Source organism: Mauremys mutica, chromosome 13 (genome assembly GCF_020497125.1).
Source record: "Mauremys mutica isolate MM-2020 ecotype Southern chromosome 13, ASM2049712v1, whole genome shotgun sequence".
NCBI lineage: Eukaryota > Metazoa > Chordata > Testudines > Geoemydidae > Mauremys > Mauremys mutica.
In genome coordinates, this window is record NC_059084.1 from 45,195,999 (window position 1) to 45,210,783 (window position 14,785).

A 14,785-nucleotide genomic window follows, 5' to 3' on the forward strand; every position below is an offset into this window, starting at 1 on the left:
GATTTGGTGTTTAAATCAATAAACTGCCCTGGCTCTGAGAAGGGAGTGTGCTCTACTGGTTAGAGCATGGGAAACTGGGATTCCAACTGGGGGGAGTGGGTGGCATGTGGATGTGGGGTATGGGACACAGGGCCTTTGCCCTGTAGGGGGTGCCGGCTCTGATCCAGCCCCAGGGCGGGGGACTGGCTGGCTCAGGGAATGAGATATGGGATCTGTTCCTTTTTCTAATCCAGCCCCACCTTGATGGATTCTGACTGAATTTGGTGGGTGTGTGGGGGAGATTAGGGTGCACCACGTCTGGTCTGGGGCGGGGGGGGAATCAAAGCTGGTTCCAGCCTCTAAGACCAGAAGAGTCCATTGCTTCACGGCAAGGCTTCGTGGGAGATGGTGCATCATCCCCAGCTGGCCTGCCCAGGGTTTTGACATTTCCGAGGGGAAACTGGCGGTGTGGCCTAGCATCTGCATTTCCTGCCACAGGGGATGTGCAGAGGGGACGAGTCTCTAATTTGCAGCTTGGAGACGGCACCGGTGGCAGAACTAAGAACCCAGCTCCCAGCCCCTGAGCCACCAGCTCTGCATGGCGCTAACTCTCCTTCTGCCCGTGCTGGGTAAGTGACCTCCCTCGGCCTCACCCCGCCTGTCTGTCCTGAGCTCATTGTGTCCCTCGGTCCCACATCCGGAGCCCTCATCCCCTCTCTTCTCTCTTTCAGCCTGTCTCCAGATCCTCCCCCGGCCGGCGGCCCCCGCAGGTAACGCTCTCTCCTAGAGGGAAAGGAGGGGTTTTCTACCCCAAGCCCATGTCCACCCTGTGGATGGCTCAAGGGGCCCCATAGGAGCATAGGAACCAAGGTCTGTTGACTCCACTAGCCTGTCTCTGACAGCAGCCAGTGCCCAAAGGCATGGGGTAATCTGACCCGCACTCGAATCTCTCACCTTGATCCTTAGTGGGTAGAGACTGGGTTAAGGCTTGAAGCTTGAGGTTTCACACCCCTGGCAACATTTGCATTGGCATAAATTCTGGTAGCTTGTGGCAGTCAGATAAACATCCCAGCCCCCTCTGAATCCTGTTAAGTCCTTTATCTCAACCCCATCTGGTGGCAATGAGTTCCACAGGCTCACGTGCGCACTCCCCTTCCAAAGCGTCTCCTGTGGAAGCCAACTGTCCACTTTGTCCACACTCAGGAGGTGGCCTCTGAGGGAAATGAGTTGAAGGGTCTCTGGTCCTATCACACGCAGATCTGCTCCATCCTGTGGCATTGAGTTCCACAGTCTCCTTTGCCTCTTGCTCTTTCAAAGTGTCGTATGAGAAATCAAACTGTCTGCGTCAGTGCAGACTCACAGGATGGCACCTGAGGGACACGGGTCAGAGGGTCTCAGCCCCTCTTATAGTTAGAGCTGGAGTCCCCTCCCGTGGCAATGAGTTCCACAGTCTTATTTGCCTCTTACCCTTCTAGTGTGTCTCCTATACCTGCTGCAGTCTAGACTTGCATGATGGCCACTGGGGGAAGGGAGTTGGAGGGTCTCACAATTAGATATAGTCAGGAATTCTCCAGTGACATTTTGTTTTGTTTTGTTTTTTAATTGAGAAATGCCACTTTGCTGAAAGCAAGAGTTTTGTGGGAAAAATGGTTAAACAAGTTTTGAGATTTCGGGTGAAAGTAGTTTTGACATGGCTGAACCGGAAACTTTCATTTTTCCAAGGTGAACCTCTTTTCTTGGAAATGTTAGTAAATTTGCACTATGAAAGTGTTGGAGAACCAAATGTGGGCCTCTCAAAACCATCATGTCCATTGACCCCCCCCGCTGGATTGTTGCTCAGATTTTAGGTTCACCCACTTTGAGAGATTTTGAATTTTCTTCACAATTTGGGACTGGACAAAAATGTTGAAGTGTCACAAATTCTCACATGCTGGGAAAACTGGCTTGCCCCCGAACACCCTCTCCACCCCGCCATGCAATGAGTAGCTGTGATTTCCCCACACACAAGCATGCTCAACGGCTGAAGAGTGAGTCACGTAATGGCTCAGTTTTGGGAGTTCTCTGTATGTTAGCAGGTTGGCGTACGGACAGCTTACCCAGCTGACGCCTGTCCTGGGAAGGAGACGGTCTGTTCCTCAGGGGCTGCTAGCACGGCTGCAAAGGAAACGTTTAAAATGGTTTATGAATAGACTTCTGCTCCCACCCGCCCCCGGTCTACAGTCCTGGAGGAAAGCTCATTTGTGCATTGCACTCGCTACTCAGCTTCCTCATTGTTCCTAGTCATGGCCAGGACTAGTATTGACAAATCTGGTGCACTGCACAAGACAGGAATTCCTTCCTTAGCCCTGCCCTGCCCTGAGAGAAAGGGGCCGCAGGAGTGGGGCAGGGCCTTTCCCCCTCAAACACACGCACATAAAACTTGTGGTTAGACTGCGGCTCTCCTGCCCACAGGATGTCGCAAAGGCCAAGAGTTAACAAGGTTCAAAGTGGGGAGGGACCTGTATGTGGATTTCGAGAGCATTTGGGTTTATCAGGATTAATGTCATTAGATCTTCTTAGACCTTAGTCCTCTAGACCAGAGGTGGGCAAACTATGTGGCCCGTGGGCCACATCCGGCCTGCAGGACCATCCTGCCTGGTCCCCGAGCTCCTGGGCTGGGAGGCTACCTCCGGCCCCTCCACCACTGTTCCCCGTCTCCCGCAGCCTCAGCTCGCTCCGCTGCTGGCGCAATGCTCTGGGCGGTGGGGTTGTGAGCTCCTGGGGCAGCGCAGCTGCAGAGCCTGGCCTGACCCGGTCTCTGTGCTGCATGGTGGCATCGGCGTCGGCGTCGTGGCCTGGCTGTAGCTCTGCCAGCCACCAGTGCTCCAGGCAGCGCGGGACAGGGGGTGGGGGTAATAGGACCCTATATAAGAAAAAGACCGAAAAATTGGGACTGTCCCTATAAAATCAGGACATCTGATCACCCTAGGGGCAGGGAACGGGGAGGTTGGATAGAAGGCAGGGGAGTTTGGGGTGGTGGTCAGGGGGCAGGGGTGTGGATAGGGGTCGGGGGGGAACAGGGGGTTGAATGGGGGCAGGGGTTCCAGGGGGGCAGTCAGAAAGGAGGGGGGATTGGATGGGGTGGCAGGGGGCAGTCAGGGGCAGGGGTTCTGGGGCAATCAGGGGACAGGGAGAAGGGGTGGTTGGATGGGGCAAGGGTCCTGGGGGAGGCATCAGGAATGAGAGGAGGGGCTGGATGAGGTGGTGGAGGTCCAGGGGTGGTCAGGGGACAGGGAGCAGGAGTGTGTGTGGATGGGGCAGGGGTCCCAGAGGGGCCATCAGGGAACAGCAGGGGTTGGATGGGGCAGGAGTCCTGGGCAGATAGGAGGTGGGGGCTGGGCCACGACCCCCTCCCCTAACCGGGCATCCATAGAATTTACGAAACCTGATGCAGCCCTCAGGCCAAAAAGTTTGCCCATCCCTGCTGTAGAGTGAACACTCCGTTATCACATTTTTGGTCCCCCCGTAGGTGCTGATGTCTGTAATCACCTCACCCATTATCCTGCTCTTTGGTAAACTAATAGATTGAGCTCATTGAGTCTCTCATTCTAATCCTTTAATCATTCTCGTAACTCTTCTCTGACCCCTCTCCAATTTATCACCATCCTTCCTGAATTGGGGACACCAGAACTGGATGCAGGATTCCAGCAGCCGTCGCCCCAGTCTCAACTACAGGGGCTAACTAACCTCTTTAGTCCCTTCCACGATTCCCGTTTATGCCTCCAAAGATCACGTTAGTCCTTTTGGCCACGGAGTCGCAGGAGGAGCTCATGGTTTAAAAGATGACTCACCATGACCCCAGAGCTTTTGCACGTTCCCTGTTCCAGCCATTGCTCAGTACACCCTTGCGGCTCCACTGACCTTATTTTCCTGAGCCTTTGGAAGCAGCTGTGCGTTTGAGAATGAGACATATCAAATTGTAAAGAAGGAGACTGGAATTTTCTCTTCCGCTGGGAGCTTCTGTTCTGCCTATCTCATAATTCTAGCTGATATTTAGTCTTGTCTTGAGCGCAGGAGACTGGATAAGAAAACCCTTTGAGGTCCCTTCCAGTCCTACAATTCTATAACAACTCGGGCTGCACAAACATTTGCCACATACAACATTTTATTTCATCCAGAAAGGCAGATACAGTGATGTCAAAACATTTCGCAACTGTGTGTCAATTTCATCCCATTTTTCATTTAGGGAAATGAAACAAAATGGAGAGTTTTGGTATTTTCTAAATGAAAGAATGTTTCATTTCTTTTGGTATTTTCTAAATGAAAGAAATTTCCCTCCACGTTAATTTTTTTTAAATGCCAGAAATGTGTAAAAATGCTCTAAGTTAAAATGAGACATTTTGATTTTGTCTAAGCTAAATGGTTCCTTCAATGCTAAATGATTTTTTGCTGTTGTTACTTTTCGGTGTGCCACATATTTCAGAAATGTTCAGTCCAACGCAAAACATTTTCTTTTTGACTTTTCCAACCAAAAAAATCCATTTTTCAAACACCCATAATGCAATAAAAAGAGTGAAATTGAAAAGCAGCAAATTCAAAACCAGCCAAAAGAAATATTTTTTTTTCCGCACAACAGATCACTGGGCTTTGGAACTCACTACCACAAGACATGGCTGAGAACACAAGTTTAGCAAGATGCAAAGAGGGGGTTGTATGTTTAATAAGAATAGCCAGAGTTAGAATAATGCTAACAAAAAACACTGGAAGGGATATTAAACTTCATGCTTCAGGGCTTAGGCCAATCAGTAACTCTTAGCGATCAGGAGGAGAGATTATTCCACATCTGCAAGGTCCCATGCAGCTTCTCCTGAAACATCTGCAAAGTGTCTGAGATGAGATACTGCACTGGGGACCTGGAGTCCGATCCAGGTGGGAATCCCGCTGTTGCTATGGGACTGTGCCCTGGGGTCAGCTGAAGAAGTTCGGTTCCTGGGCGGGTTAGGGAGTGGGCTGGGATGACTCCATAGATTGCAAGTTTGGGATGGCCTGGTGGTAGGGGTGGCAGCAGGTGTCTAACCTCTGTCACATGCTACTTGCTGCAGCTTTTATTCATTTGTGGGTATTGTGGCCTAGAGCTGTCCTGGCCAGCTGCATGACCTGGGACAAGTCATTTCCACACCCTGTACCTCAGTTCCCCCATCTGTAAAGTGGGGATAATGAGACCGCCCTCATGCTTGGAGACTGACTGATGAAAATCGCTAGGAAATATTATTAAACCACTTTCTGCTTCCAGATGAAGCTTCCCTGAAGCCATTGCTGACTGTGAGCCCAGAATATTCCACCTACCGTGTTGGCGATTCTGTTACCTTCACATGCTTAACACCCAAAGGGCACCAGGCCATGCAGTTCCAGTTTCTAAGGGATGAAGCTGAAGTGGACTCTCCAGAGACCCAAAGTCAGCTTCCCCATACCTACAATCTGCCTAGTCTAAATGTGCATGACTCCGGGTCCTACCGCTGTAAATACTGGCCACCTGGGCAGAAGATCCCATCCAAACTGAGTGATCCTATCACTCTAAATGTCTACGGTGAGTCCATGTTATCAGGTGGAGAGTCTTCCAGCTACAGTGGCCCCATCGCTCAGTGGTTAGAGCCTTGCTCTTATAGACTATGTGTTAGCATTTCAGTTGTCACTGGGGCTTGGAAGAGTATTTCATGCTCTACCTCAACCACAAGATATGGGCTCAATGGACGAATGATTGGGTGGAACACTCTGGCCTGCTTTATACTACAGGAAGTCAGGGTAGATGATCACAGATGGTCCCTTCTGACGTTATAATGAGTCTATGAATGGGGGTAAGGAGAGATTTCAGTGAGGAGATGTTAAAAGGTGATGATTATGGGTATGGGGCAGCTTCCGTATGAGGATCGATTAATAAGACTGGGACTTTTCAGCTTGGAACAGAGATGACTAAGGGGGGATATGATAGAGGTCTATAAAATCATGACTGGTGTGGAGAAAATAAATAAGGACGTGTTGTTTTCTCCTTCTCATAACACAAGAACTAGGGGTCACCAAATGACATTAATAGGCAGCAGGTTTACAACAAAAAAAGGGAAGTATTTTTTCATACAGCACACAGTCAACCTGTGGAATTCTTTGCCAAAGGATGTTGTGAAGACCAAGACTATAACAGGTTAAAAAAAGAACTAGTTCCTGGAGGATAGGTCCATCAATGGCTGTTAGCCAGGATGGGCAGGGATGGTGTCCCTAGCCTGTGTTTGCCAGAAGCTGGGAATGGGCAACAGGGGATGGATCACTTGATGATTACCTGTTCTGTTCATTCTCTCTGGGGCACCTGGCACTGGCCACTGTTGGAAGACAGGATACTGGGCTAGATGGACCTTTGGTCTGGCCCAGTATGGCTGTTTTTATGTTCCTATGTACAAGACTAAGCTATTCACAGGGCTGGCTGGAAAGTTTCAACCAGAGATGTTTTTATCGAAGTATCTGGTTTTGTCGAAATCAAAACACCCTGTGGGAACGTCCCAATCTCAAGAAGTTTCAAGAGGAAGCAGACAGAACTTTATTGTAGGTTGATGAAGTTATATTTAAAAAGGACCTTGAGAAATTGGAGAATTGCCCTGAAATACACAAGATGAAATTCGATAAAGACAAGTGCAAAGTGCAACACTTAGATAGTCATCAGGAAAGGAAAAAAATCAAATGCACAACTACAGAATGGGGAATAACTGCCTAGATGGTAGTACTGCTGAAAAGGATCTGGGGGACATAGTGGATCACGCATTGAAGATGAGTCAAGAGTGTGATGCAGTTGAGAAAAAGCCTTATACCATTATGGGGTGGGAAAATATCATTAAAGGAGGGTCGTATGTAAGACAGGAGGTAATTGTCTTGGTCTGCTCAGCACTGGTGAGGCCTCAGCTGGAGTACTGCTCCAGTTCTAGACACCACATTGTAGGATAGTTGTGGACAAATTGGAAAGAGTCCAGAGGAAAGCAACAAAAATGATGAAAGGTCTAGAAAAATCAAATCTAAGAGGAAAGGTTTAAAAAATAACTGGGCATGTTTAGTCTTCAGAAAAGAGGACTGGAGGGAATGGGCTGGAAATATCTGCAAAACAGATAACAATCTGTAGATATATTATGGGATGTGCGAAAGAAGATGGGGATCAATTGTTCTCCATGTCCAGAGAAGGAAGGACAAGAAGTAACGGGCTTAATCTGCAGCAAGGGAAATTGAGGTTAAACAGTAGGAAAAAGTTTCTAACTCAAAGAGGATCTAAGCTCTGGAATCGGCTTCCAGGGATAGTTGTGGAATCCCCATCACTACAGGTTTTGAAGAACAGGATGGACAAACATCCACCTGGGATAGTCTAGGTTTACTTGGTCCTGTCACAGCACAGGAGGTTGCATTTGATGACTTCTTGAGTTTCCTTCCAGCCCAACATTTAGAGGATTCTGTGAAATGTTTCATTTCAATAGCTGTACCAGTGTGGTTGGAGCAGTGTTGGTCTCAGGACACTGGAGAGACAAGGTGGGTGAAGTAATATTGTTTCTTGGATCAACTTCTGTTGGTGAAAGAGACAAGCTTTCAAGCTACACAGAGCTCTGCTTTGTCTCTTCCACTAACAGACAATTGGTTCAATAAACAATATTCCCACACCTACCACCTCAGCTAGCAAACAGGGGACCGCGAACAGGGCAGTTTGAGAGGGAGAGAAGGAGATCCCCCAGCTGAATGAACGAAGTGCGAGTACTAACCTTGGGGTGAGTGAGTTTGTTTGACTGCTTGTGTGTTTCAGGTTATTTCAGTTACTGGGTCAGGTGGGATTGTGTGTGTCTGGGGCCTGTTTGAGCCTTTGTTCCCTGGATCATCCTTGATCATGTTTGATCAGCCTCAATCAACCTTGTGATCACCTCCCCCCTCCGTGTGACTAACGAGGGGGTAGGGCTGACCTAGGAGAGAAGCCTTAAAAGCCGGAGGCTAAGCGACCAAGGGGAGCTAGTGCTCAGGGGAGTTTGTAGGAGGGAGTTGCAATATAGTCGCTATGGTTAGGAAGGGCCTCATCGCCACTGCCAATGCTGCTCCTGTCTCCTCCACCTGCATCCAGACAGACAACCTGACCATGGATGCCTCTACCCAGATCCTGATGTGGATTTGCAGTGACTGTGGCCTGCATTTCCCACTCACAGAAACCCAGGCTGGGAGGAGCATCCAGAGTGAGGAGGGGGGAGGGATAGTTCAATGGTTTGAGCATTGGCCTGCTAAACCCAGGGTTGTCAGTTCAATCCTCGAGGGGGCCATTTAGGGAACCTGGAGCAAAAATCTTTCTGGGGATTGGTCCTGCTTTGAGCACAGGTTGGACTAGATACCTCCTGAGGTCCCTTCCAACCCTGACATTCTGTGATTCTATGAAAGTTGCCTGATGGTGGAATCTCTCAGGAAGCAGGTGGAAGAGGTACAGGAGGAGGTGGCTAGGCTGAGGAGCATCCGTGCCCATGAGGAATTCATATGGAGCCATCCAAGGCTTAGGAAACTCTCCAGCTACAGACGACTGCTGTCACACCACCGGGGGAGGAGGATATGGTTCTGTCACAGGGAGGACACTGGCTGTTGGTTACTTCTGGCAGCAGGCAGTGCTCCACCCCTACTCCCAACCCACCCACCATGGTGATGGAAAATCGATATGCTGCCCTGGCAATGAGCGATGAGGAATCACCCCCAAAGGAGGAGGAGGAGAAGCCATGTACCCCCAAGGCTAGGAGAATCGCAGCCACCACTCCCAGGAGGAAATGTAGGGTAGTGGTGGTTGGTGACTCTCTTCTGAGGGGGATGGAGGCACCCATCTGTTGCCCCCACATGGCATCCCGAGAGGTATGCTGCCTGCCAGGGGCCTGTAACTGAAATCTTATGGAGGAATTGTCGAGGATCATCTGGCCCTCTGACTACTACCCCATGCTACTCATCCATATGGGCACTAATGATACTGTGAGGTAGAGACAGATGCATCCTGGAGGTGAATGCCTGGCTGCGAGGATGGTATTGCAGAGATGGGAAAGAGCATATTTGGGTACAGATTGGCTAACCTAGTGAGGAGGGCTTTAAACTAGGTTCGAAGGAAGCAGGTGACCAAAACCCACAGGTAAGTCAAGGACAAGGAGACCTGGGAGAAGGTTCAGATTTAGGTGGGAGCATGGGCTGTTATAGCAGGGATAAAGGAGATACAAGACAGAACTGGGGGAAGAATCAAATCAGTATCTTAGATGTCTGTATACTAATGCAAGAAGTATGAGGAAGAAGCAGGATGAGCTCAAAATGCTAGTAAACAAACCCAACTATGACATAGTTGGCATCACAGAGACCTGGTGGGATAATACACATGACTGGAATATTGGTATAGAAGGGTACAGCTTGCTCAGGATGGACAGGCAGGGAAAAAAGGGAGGAGGTTTGGCCTTATATATTAAAAATGCACACACTTGGACTGAGGTTGAGATGGAAATAGGAGACAGACTTGTTGAAAGGCTCTGGGTAAGAATAAAAGGGGTAAAAAACAAGGGTGATGTCATGGTAGGGGTCTACTACAGACCACCTAACCGGGAAGAAGAGGTGGATGAGGCTTTCTTTAAACAACTAACAAAATCATCCAAAGCACAGGACTTGGTGATGATGGGGGTCTTCAACTACTCAGACATATGTTGGGAAAATAACACAGCAGGACACAGATTGTCTAGTAAGTTCTTGGAATGAATTGGTGACAACTTTTTGTTCCAGAAGGTGGAGAAAGATGCTAAGGGAGAGGCTGTTCTAAACTTGATTTTGACAGATAGGGAGGAACTGATTGAGAATTTGAAAGTGGAAGGCAGCTTGGGTGAAATGATCATGAACGATAGAGTTAATGATTCTAAGGAATGATAGAAGGGAGAACAGCAAAATAATGACAATAGGTTTCAAGAAGGCAGACGTTAGCAAACTCAGGGAGTTGGTAGGTAAGGTTCCATGGGAAGCAAATCTAAGGGGAAACGCAATTGAAGACACTTAGCAGTTTTTCAAAGAGACCTTATGAAGGGCACAAGAGCAAATTATCCCACTGCGTAGGAAAGACAGGAAGCATGGCAAGAGACCACTCTGGCTTAACCAGGAGATCTTCAATGATCTAAAAATAATTTAAAAAAATGTCCTACAAAAAGTGGAAATTAGGTCAAATTACAAAGGATGAACATAAACAAATAACCCAAGTATGTAGGGACAAAATTAGAAGGCCAAGGCACAAAACGAGATCAAACCTGCTAGAGACATAAAGGGTAACAAGAAATCATTCTACAAATACATTAGAAGCAAGAGGAAGACTAAGGACAGGGTAGGCCTGTTACTCAATCAGGGGAGAAAAACAATAACAGAAAATGGGGAAATAGCAGAGGTGCTTCATGACTTCTTTGTTTCAGTTTTCTCCAAGAAGGTTGGTGCTGATTGGATATCTAACATAGTGAATGCCAGTGAAAATGAGGTAGGATCAGAAGAGGGAAAGAACAAATTAAAAATTACTTAAACAAGTTTGATGTCTTGAGCTAACCAGAGCCTGATGAAATGCATCCTAGAATCCTCAAGGAGCTGACTGAGGAGATATCTGAGCCATTAGTGATTATCTTTGAAAAGTCATGGAAGATGGGAGAGATTCCAGAAGACTGGAAAAGGGCAAATATAGTCCCCATCTAGAAAAAGGGGAACCCAGGGAATTATAGACCAGTCAGTTTAACTTCTGTACCCGGAAAAATAATGGAGCAAATAATTAAGCAATTTGCCAATATCTAAAAGATAATAAGGTGATAAGTAAGAGTTAGCATGGATTTGTCAAGAACAAATCGTGTCAACCTGACAGGATAACAAGCCTTGTGGATGGAGGGAAGCGGTCAAGATATACCACATCTACTTTAGTAAGGTTTTTGATATTGTCTTGCATGACGATCTCATAAAAAAACTAGGGAAATACAACCTAGATGGCGCTACTATAAGGTGGTGCAAATCTGGTTGGAAAACCGTTCCCAGAGGGTAGTTATCAGTGGTTCACAAGCACACTGAAAGAACATAACAATTGGGGTCCCGCAGGGGTCAGCTCTGGGTCCGGTTCTGTTCAATGTCTTCATCAATTATTTCGATAATGGCACAGAGGATACACTTATAAAGTCTGCAGATGATACCAAGCTGGGAGGGGTTGCAAGTGCTTTGGAGGGCAGGATTAAAATTCAAATGCAAAGTATCCAATTTAGGAAGAAACAATCAGTTGCACACATACAAAATGGGAAATGACTGCCTAGGAAGGAGTGCTGAGGAAAGGGATCTGGGGGTCATAGTGGATCACAAGATAAATATGAGTCAACAATGTAACACTGTTGCAAAAAAAGCGAACATCATTCTGGGATGTATTAGGAGGAGTGTTGTAAGCAAGACATGAGAAGTAATTCTTCCACTCTACTTCATGCTGATTAGGCCTCAGCTGGAGTATTGTGTCCAGTTTTGGGTGCCATATTTCAGGAAGGATGTGGACAAATTGGACAGAGTCCAAAGAAGAGCGACTAAATGCTTAAAGGTCTAGAAAATATGACCTATGAGGAAAGATTGAAAAAACTGGGTTTGTTTAGTCTGGAAAAGAGAAGATTGAGAGGGACATGAGAACAGTTTTCAAGTATATAAAAGGTTGTTACAAGAAGGAGGGAGAAAAATTGGTTTTCTTAACCTCTGAGGATAGGACAAGAAGCAATGGGCTTAAATTGCAGCAAGGGAGGTTTAGGTTGGACATTAAGAAAAACTTCCTACCTGTCAGAGTGGTGAAACACTGGAATAAATTGCCTAGGGAGGTTGTGGAATCTCCATCATTGGAGATTTTTAAAAGCAGGTTAGACAAACATCTGTCAGGAATAGTCTAAATAATACTTCATCCTGCCATGAGTGCAGGGGACTGGACTAGATGACTTCTCGAGGTCCCTTCCAGTCCTATGATTCTATTATTCTTGCTCCATACTTATAAACGAGAGTATTCATTTGTGTCTGGAAAACTTTTTCCCATCTTTTGCCCAATGGAAAATGATAACAAAGTGGTGAGAGTTAAGAAAATGTGGAGGAAAACTCAATGGTTTTGAAACACACATTTTTCAAAATGTTGCATGTTTTTAATTCTGATTTTTTTCATTTTTCGGGGAAAACCCTCAGGTTTTATTTCCAGTTTTTTCCTTATTATGTAATAATTTCAGAAACTGAAACAAAATCATTGGAAATTATTTTCTTTCCCATTTACATAAAAAACAACAACCCCATTTTCCAATGGAAAAAAAATCCATTCAGTGGAAAATGTTCTACCAAGAACCATGCTACATGTTCGTGAGCGCCACCTAGTGGTGTTTTATCTGTTAACTAACTGTATCTCCAGACAGAGCGCTCTGGTAATGGGAACTGGGGATGAACATTTTTCAGAGACAACTTCATGCTCCCCACATCGCCGCTCCTCTTGAGATACATCCCTTGGAGAGGAATCAGCTCCTGTTGAGCCATCTCAAGATCTGTTTCTTAGGGGATAGCCAGGGCCACCCACAGGATTCAGAGGGAGGGACGGACCAGCCGCTAAAGAATGAAGCAGGGGTGGTAGAGCAGCCTAAGTGCTGCCCATTGTGGCTTCTTTTTTTCTCTCTCTCTCCCCCTGCCGCTAGCCCCGGGCGGCGCTCTGAGGCTTCGGCAGCACTTCAGCGGTGGGTCCTTCACTCACTCCGAGTCTTCGGCTGCACTGAAGGACCCGCTGCCAAAGACCCAGAATGAGGGAAGGGCCCGCCGCCGAAGTGCTGCCGAAAACCCGGAGCGGCTTGCAGGGCCCCTGCGGGACCTGGGGCAATTGCCCCACTTGCCCCCCCTCTGGGCGGTCCTGGGGATAGTTCACTGGCTAGGGGGTGGGAACCAAAGTGTGGGGTTGTTTGTACTAATGAATCGGGTATCACTTTGAGTCACTCTCTTTACACTAACCCCTCTGCTCCTATTCCAGACCGACCACCACCCCCCTCACTCTCTCTGGACCCCCCCTGCCTCGAGTACCTGCTGGGGGAACAGGCAACACTCAGCTGCATAGATCCCAAAGTCGGAAAGGTGACAGGATACAGATTTTACAATGAAAGAAGTGAGGAGATGTCCACGTATGGCCCTGGCCCAAGCGGGGGAGACAAACTGGTCTTCCTTGCACTTCACATGGCTGATGCTGGACCATATACATGCAAATACTGGACAGCACAGGATGGGCAAGACATACTGTCGGTGGGAAGCCAACCGGTCTCTGTTTCAGTGCTGGGTGAGTCCCCCATTCATGCTGCTCTTCGATGGAGCTGGATGATGGGTTGGGTAAGCTGATCCCATTTCACTGAGGATCTCCATAGTTCAAAATCTGGTTTCATTCCAGTTTGGAACAAAAGCCAAGAATTTCAAAGTTCTCTCTTGAAGGGAATGGAGTCGCGACTCTGGGGCCATCCACCGGGTGAGCCCGGAAGCCCTGGGAGCTAAATCTTCCAAGGCTTCAGCTTCTCATTTACCAAGAAGCTGGAGCCCATGCTGGGTGAGCAAGCGGGAAGGAAGCCAGGTGGTTCTGATGGAACTTGGCTCGGGTTCCATCAGAACTTGGTTGAAATCCAACCATCTGCATGAAACATTTCAACTGCGACAAATTGGCAAATTCCAATGAAACACCTGTTTAGTTGGAATTCTTCTGACCAGCTGTAGGAGTGAATGTTACTAAGCTGGGGGCATGTCCCATCCAGCAGAGTAAGCCTATCTCCATAGCCGTAGAGGGTGAGATCATGTTGTTGGGGTGAAATTGACCCTGCAGAACTAATTTCTGTTCATTAGCCTGTCTCCAGAGTTTCTCCTCTTTCCTCTCCAGAACCTGGTAAGAATTCTTTCCTGATCTGTGATTTTTTCCCCACTCCTTCCATTCTCTGATGAATCTCTCGCGGTATCAAATTGGGCCCAAAATAGACAACATGACCACCTAACAGCCTCACCTAACAGCCTCTCCATATGGCCAATGAGCAGGCCCAAACCACTCAACATGGCAACCCAACTGCCAACATGATTGCCAAACAACCAACGATATGGCTGCCTAGCATGGCCTTTCAATATGGCCAATGATCAAAATGTGAGTGGAGTATCATGGAAATGCAACTGCCAACATAGCAACCCAACAGCCAACAATATGGCTGACAAAAGGGACAATAGCCAAAACCAGCAGCCCAAGATTGGCACCCAAGTGACAACATGACTTGCCAATTTCCAGCAACATTGCTGATCTATATGCTGGCCAATGTCTAGCGATATGGTCTCCAATAATACCAAAGACAGGTCTGTCTAACTTGGCCACCTTCATTGGCTAGTCCAGCTCACTGCAGAATCCAATAGGACCTTCCAACTGAGAGTCATCCTGGCCACAGGGAGTGGGCCTTATGTATGTGCTCAATGCTTTCCCATCGATGAAGGTCTCCATGGACACCAGGGAGTTGGGCAATGCTGGTGGCAATGGAAAGACACTGACTCAGAAGGGATTTAAATTTACTTCCAGTCTCTTGGGTTCCAGAGACCCCAAAGTCCCTCTGAATAAAAACCATTTCACCTCTTTAATCTCCTCCACTAGCCTGGTGTCCCACGCCACATGAGACCTGCCTCTGCTAACCCCTTCCTTTTGCTGCTCCCCTCAGATCCTCCTTCCCAACCGACACTGAGCCTGGATCCCCCATCTGGAGTGATTAAGGAAGGGTTCCCGCTGCTGATCACCTGC

General features: G+C 47.7%; 1 protein-coding gene across 1 annotated transcript; it reads left to right on the forward strand.

Annotated features, from left to right (window-relative positions):
- Positions 1-512: 512 nt before the first annotated feature.
- Positions 513-14,322, forward strand: LOC123347454 (alpha-1B-glycoprotein-like). The gene is made up of 5 exons (XM_044984869.1): positions 513-608; positions 711-749; positions 5,252-5,545; positions 13,010-13,309; positions 14,288-14,322. Exons 1-5 carry the CDS (start codon positions 578-580, stop codon positions 14,320-14,322), a joined length of 699 nt encoding a protein of 232 aa, XP_044840804.1. The 5' UTR covers positions 513-577.
- The last annotated feature ends 463 nt before the right edge of the window (positions 14,323-14,785 follow it).

Excerpts from the sequence above, each read along its gene's own strand:
- LOC123347454 (XM_044984869.1), top strand. The coding sequence starts at position 578 with ATGGCGCTAACTCTCCTTCTGCCCGTGCTGG. Across the intron at positions 609-710 it reads TCTCCTTCTGCCCGTGCTGG|CCTGTCTCCAGATCCTCCCC; the intron begins GTAAGTGACCTC and ends TCTCTCTTTCAG. Across the intron at positions 5,546-13,009 it reads TATCACTCTAAATGTCTACG|ACCGACCACCACCCCCCTCA; the intron begins GTGAGTCCATGT and ends CTCCTATTCCAG.